At 40.7% G+C, this 6,180-nt stretch overlaps 1 protein-coding gene across 1 annotated transcript; it reads left to right on the top strand.

Moving 5' to 3' along the window:
- Nucleotides 1-1,860: 1,860 nt before the first annotated feature.
- crip1 (cysteine-rich protein 1) lies at nt 1,861-5,878 on the top strand. Its single transcript, XM_084915325.1, has 5 exons — nt 1,861-2,042; nt 4,735-4,829; nt 5,016-5,073; nt 5,430-5,474; nt 5,624-5,878. Exons 1-4 carry the CDS (start codon nt 2,003-2,005, stop codon nt 5,468-5,470), a joined length of 234 nt encoding a protein of 77 aa, XP_084771451.1. The 5' UTR covers nt 1,861-2,002; the 3' UTR covers nt 5,471-5,474; nt 5,624-5,878.
- Nucleotides 5,879-6,180: the final 302 nt, after the last annotated feature.

Raw genomic sequence — 6,180 nt, 5'->3', positions numbered from 1 at the left:
CAGAGGGTTTGAGAAGTCCTTCAGCTGTGGCAGACAACAGGCGTGTCTGTATGCGCAACATGCTAAGGTCCTCACTCATACCCATATGGATTGTTATGCAACAATGGCTTTTCTGATCAGGTCAAAAGTCGCCCTCGGTTGGGTGTGATCGGCCTCTGCTGAGGTGATTACGGCAAAGAACAAGCATGAGAGTCAACTGACATTAACATTGTCATGAATGTGATGCAATCTCACGCCATCAGTGACTTCTTAAAAGAATAAAAACCAACAATAAAAACAAGAGACCAGGTGCCTTGCAGCTTCCTCCGCACGCAGGTGCACAAACCTTTTGCAACATGTTAAACTGATCACTTAAACTCACTTAAATTCATTTTTTACTTTATTAATTTTATAAAAGTGAATATTGCTACTTATCTTTACATCCATGTGTGTTTGGATTACTTCAGATAAGCTTGCAGCTTGAGTGGAAAACATTTCAATTTCACCAATTAATTCAATTCTTTTAAGCCATTTTCTGTTTATGTTTACATGCTCTTTTCACAGAGATTTAACCCCTTGATTATAATTGTTTTTGGTTAGTTTGGAGATTTGTCTGCCTTTGAGTCTTACCATAGTCAAAGGGTATCATATGGGTCAGGGTGTCAAACTTAAGGCCCAGATGCCAGAATCAGTCCATCAGAGACTCTAATCCGGCACATTGCATGATTTTGGAAAACGTGACGGAACGCATAAATTTTGGACATTTCGGACAGCATCTGAAGCTGGGTAGAAGTTTAGCGATGGAGTAGGGCACTGAAGTAGATGCCTTTTGGAGCAGCCTAGTCAGAGCCCAAAGCTTAGTCTGAAAGGGGCTAACCTCAAAAGAACCAGACATCAGATCTGCAGATAAGACCTGATCTTTAGTGTCTAGAAATTGTTTTTTTCACTGTGACCAAGCATTCGCTTCCTTTTTCTAATGTTTTTCAAAGTTTAATCACTGTCTACATTTAAAGCATGTAATTATTTTTTGTGTTATTAGCTTAAGCACATTGTGTTTGACTGTACTTGTGACTCAGATGGCACTTATTTGCGCAGAGTAATTCCAAAGAGTACATACATACGTTTTATAATGGCCACAGAAAACCTGCACTCCTGAATACACAAAGCTCTTCGTGCACAGGTGTGTGCACCTCGACTTGGATTATACATCATGTGGATTAACTTGCCAGCCAGCAGTGAATAGCCATGTGTCAAACAGATCGATGATGATGACAATGAGGAGGCCCCTTTTACCCTCCTTTTAGAGAAGGAGCTCAGGTGTGGGAGATTTCTCAGGATAGCTTGCATTTTGTTGATACTTAGTTTCTTTCTTATAGGAGTTACAAGTCACACAATCATTGTTTTTAAAGTTTTAAAATGAGGGAGATGAGAGATTAAGTGGACATGAAGATTTAAATATGAACAGAAGATTTTCTGGGGATGAATAATTCAGCGTGTTTTTAAAATAATTCAGTTATCGTATGAAATGCTACACTCTAATTAACTGATCGCTCATTAGTTTAAGGAGAAGAGAACAGCAATTTAACATGATTATATTTATTTAATTATACAACATTAAAACAGAGCAACTTTTGATCGATTTCTTCATGTGACCTTGAAAAGAAGAAATGCTCAATTTGCAGCTCACAATCAGTGACAAAGCAAAACCTTGTTTTATAACAAGTGCAAAAAGAAATGCACTTTATGTGTAGCAAGCTCATTCTTTAATTTCGGTTCCTCATGTCATGTGCTCTGCACGTACACGTCTCTTCAACACAACGTGGTTGAGGCCTCTCCCACTGCAGGAAAAAAAACAGTTGAACTATTTCCTCTGCGCTATAAATGCAGCACGGAGCGCGGCAACATCTGCACTTTAGAGCAGGCGTGGTCAGTCAGAGCTAACAGGTGGGCCGGTGACAGCTGCAGGAAACTTTATCAAGACTTTGCTCTCTCCTCCAGACTATCACTCACAGCTGCAACAAAAATGCCGAAGTGCCCAAAGTGCGAGAAGGAAGTTTACTTCGGTAAGATCTGAGTTCTCTATTACAATTTTACTCGTGTACTAACACTGTGAGAAGCATCCGGGATTTTCTAGTTTTTAAAAACCGGTGGCTTTTTTGTACAAAGGACGAAACAGGAAACCAAGAGTCTGACAGACTGACTGAGACGCATGCCTTTCACTTGCATATTAGACGGGGGGGGGGGGGGGGAGTAAAAAGTAAACCTGTATATAATGCTTTCCTGGTGTATATTAATAACCTGCTAATGTTTAGAAAATAAGAAATGGTGCATGTTTTGTATTTTTGGAAGAGTTTAGCGTTAAAAAAAACAGTTAAATTGCTCAAAAATATGCAATACAGGAAGTCAAAGTATGCGCGAAGTAGGATGAATTATTAGATTATTGCTAACACCTGTAATACATAATATTATCTATACTGAATACACTTAAGTTTTGACAATCACAAATAATAAATTAAATGTAATCAGATAGTTACACAGATAAATAGCAGCGTTAACAGGTCACTACACTCTGGAAGCTTTCTTGCTGTCAGACTATAGAGTTTGAGGTCTTTGCTCCTGGTGGAAGTGGTTTGTCCTCCTTAATGAGGGATGAGTTCTGTGAATAATGACTAGACCGAGGAAACAGGTTTCTCCTCTGCTTAAATACACCTCCGTCTATCTTGTGAGAATGCTCTCAAAGCAGGGACTAGTTACAGCATCCGGGGAGGAAAAAGGGGGGCTCGCTCAGGTTTATTTGTGTCTTAATCCATTTACCACATTGTCTCCTGCTCAGTAGCGCAACAGATAAATCTTCTCTTGGGGAAGATGTATAGAAGCTGAGGCCAATGCAAAATACAAAGACGAGTCTTTGGACTGTCAGTCAGATGGATGGTCCATGTGACTTTCAGTCTCCCTGCTCATGGATAAACTCTTCCCTCTTGGCCAATACAAGCAAACCAATTTGTTTTGGCCAGAACAAGCCAGCCAGACATGGCTTGTTTTTTTTCCTCTTTTTCCCCCAGTGTAGGAAAAGAAAAAGTTTATTTCCAGCCGAAGGAGAAGAAAGCTAGAACAAAGCTTTGCCTTCTTTGTGTGGGCTCACAATCTTCTCGTTGTCTTGAACTGTCTGCACAACCGTCTCACTCCTTTCCACATCAGTGTGCGATTGTCTTTATTGCACTTCACTCCCCTCGCATCTTTTTCCATGTCTTTTGCTGCTCTTCTATCTTAACGTCAGCAAGCTCTCAGATGGAAACGATCAGGCTACCGCTGCCTGCCTGAATGACGGAGGTCCAAGTCAAAAGAAAAAAGAAGCAAATACTTTGCTGTTGATGGAAACTTTTCAGACACTCGTGCTTTGTGCTGCAGGACCGCTGTTGGGAGCAGGGCAGTGTGTTGATTAGGATGTGTAGAGATTGTGCATGCATCTTTAAAGCTTAACATTGAGTCTTGTGTGTTTAATTTACCCACATATAATGGATATTTTTAATCAGCCAGAGCATCAGCTATGCAGCTAGTTATTTTTTTCTAGACAGAAATAAATGCAGGCTGTTATCTGCTTTCTCATCTAACTCGCTAAGTAAGTGTACTTTTATAAACACGTGCAGAAAAAAGTTCTCATAACTCTAAGTTCTTAAAACGGCCTGTTCATTTCTCCTTTTTTAACATAGCAGCCTGTCCTCGATAATTTGGGAAATTATTTGAAAGTAAAAGTGGGTGAGTCTCCCCTCCCATGGTACGTTTCTCCATTCAGATTTGCATGTTTGTGTATGCTGGACCTGCTCCAACGAGCTGCAGATTCAAAGCTGAGAGCGAACTTCGGTATTCTTCTGTCTGGCTCGCCTAATTTCATGTCATATTATGAGGTAAAATAAATACTGCAGCTGTCGCACAAAACAATAAGACTATCAGATTTATACACGATCAAGGGAGCGTGAATGTGCATCATTATATTCTCCTACATCACTGTCAAGCCACTGTTTGCTCAGCGCATTGGTTTGTTATTTGAAGTTAAGTCATTGTTTCACGGTCGGACTTCTTTGTCCACCGCATTCAGCTGAAAAATTTTCAATGAGTTGGCCTGAGAGAGAGGCTGACCCCACCCTGCATCCACCATCTGTTGCATAACCTCGTGCCACATCGGGCTATTCTTGGGAACTAAATAGGTCATTTCCTGACATTTTGACAGTTTCATTCTTTCGTGCATCCGCTGTCCTTTCTCACTTTTTAATTTTTAGAAAATCTGCAGAGGCTAATCTTGTCTTCAGTTACCCCTATATGGCTCGGAGGTCTCCCTCGCTGAACCTGAGCAGTTTCTTGGCTGCAATTCGACCAATTGTTAGCATGTGACTTGTCTTCTCCATACATGAAACATAGGTCTCTGCTGAGTACAGTTCCCTCCCACTTTTACAGTCCTTATGATGGATCTTTGTGTAGAACAGCCCTGACAATCTGATAAAAATGGCTATATCAGGGTTTATGAGGGACGTTTCTCAGGGACACTGAGGGCTTCGAGTACCACACCCAACTTTTAAACAGACACTGAATTAATATGTATACCTATTATTAATATACCCCATATGCGCCTCAGATTGTGACCGGCCCAGTAAGTTATCGTGGAAAGCTTCTGTGTCCTCTCCAGATGATACTATGTGTGTTTGTGGGGATAAATTCGAGTCCGCTGTGATTACATTTGATTTTTTTTGTGCTTTGCAGCCGAGAAGGTGACATCACTGGGAAAGGACTGGCACAGGCCCTGCCTAAGATGTGAGAAGTGCAGCAAGACTCTTTCACCAGGCTCACACGCAGAGGTGAGATAGTCAAATCACATGAAAATATCCTGTAGTTTCACCTCCTGTGTGCACGGTTTTATCACATCTGCATAACGTTGAAGTGTTTTACTTCAAAACCACCTTCTAAATCCACTCATAATGCAGACATGCACAGTAACAGCTTTACTGTTTCCAGATGGTTTGACATATGTTTGCCTCTTACAGCATGAAGGCAAGCCTTACTGTAACAAACCCTGCTACGCTGCTCTGTTCGGACCTAAAGGTAAGCGCATTCAGCTCGAATAATCCAGATTGCACAATAACTGAACTCGCTCTGACCCCTCTCGAACAGCACAATCAAAAAACTATAAAAGACAGACGCAGTCACCTTTGGTACTGAGACTCAGGAGCTGCGCCCTGATTGGGGATAATGTTTTGCATCTGTGTTGTGTAGACTAGAAATGCTCCTATCAGAGCACACTTATCAGCTGATCGCACATGCAGTAAAACATTTAAACGTCTCTTTAAACTCTCAAACCAAATGAAAGGATTTGCTCTGTCTTAGATTCCTGTAATGTTTAACCATTTAAACAATGTTTAATCGCTTTTTAAAAAAATTTCTGTCTTTCTTCCTTCCAGGATTTGGACGCGGTGGAGCTGAGAGCCACACATATAAATAAATAGGTATTCACGTCCATCGTCCTTTCATTCATTTGCTTACATTTGCTCGTCTCCTATAGTTTCCATGCCATTTTCATACACAAAGATAGTAAGCAAATCCCTTCTTGTACTTTGCTCCTTCTGACGTGTGTTTTTCTTGGCGTCTCTGTCAGGTTCAGGGGCCCTGCAGTGAAAATGTTGCCTGGAAACTACATGGAAGAAGCCAGCATGCTCAGAAGTCACAATCAAAACCAGCAAACAAACCGTGCTCTCGTTCAGACACATTTTGTGTGCGTGTTCTTTTATTTTATGAATTTGAACTCTGTCGTCTGATTTTTGCATTCCCATTATATATTATGAAGTGACTGTCCTCTGGTCTCATCTTTTTATTAGGGTGGTCAGTCTGATTAAACACTTTTTAAAATTTGTGTCGCTTCTTTTGTTGGTTTTTTGCTCATTGACTCTCTGCAAACTTTAATTGATCCTGTGCATGGAGATCTAACTAGCTGTTGGAAAATAAGGAGAACATATTGGAATAAAAGCCAGTAACAGCCAGATACAACACACAGCAGTAGTTATTGCGCGATGATAAACTTTTGTTTGGATTAGAAGATCTTCATCAGCAGGCGGAGCTGTCCAATTGTGGTGAGCTTGTGTATTTTTCTTCGCACTTCTCACTCTAAATGATAATTTTTTAAAAATGTGTGACAGAAAACACAAGACGAGTGGG

Source organism: Perissodus microlepis, chromosome 19 (assembly GCF_051167445.1).
Source record: "Perissodus microlepis isolate ML-2025 ecotype Zambia chromosome 19, ASM5116744v1, whole genome shotgun sequence".
Taxonomy (NCBI): domain Eukaryota; kingdom Metazoa; phylum Chordata; class Actinopteri; order Cichliformes; family Cichlidae; genus Perissodus; species Perissodus microlepis.
Note: the sequence above shows the minus strand (reverse complement) of the source record. Positions and strands in the feature narration are given on the sequence as shown.

Bases quoted from the DNA above. Each gene is read 5' to 3' on its own strand.
- crip1 (XM_084915325.1), top strand. From the start codon at position 2,003: ATGCCGAAGTGCCCAAAGTGCGAGAAGGAAGTTTACTTCG. The intron at 4,830-5,015 runs GTGAGATAGTCA...TGCCTCTTACAG, and splicing joins CACCAGGCTCACACGCAGAG to CATGAAGGCAAGCCTTACTG. The intron at 5,074-5,429 runs GTAAGCGCATTC...TCTTCCTTCCAG, and splicing joins TGCTCTGTTCGGACCTAAAG to GATTTGGACGCGGTGGAGCT.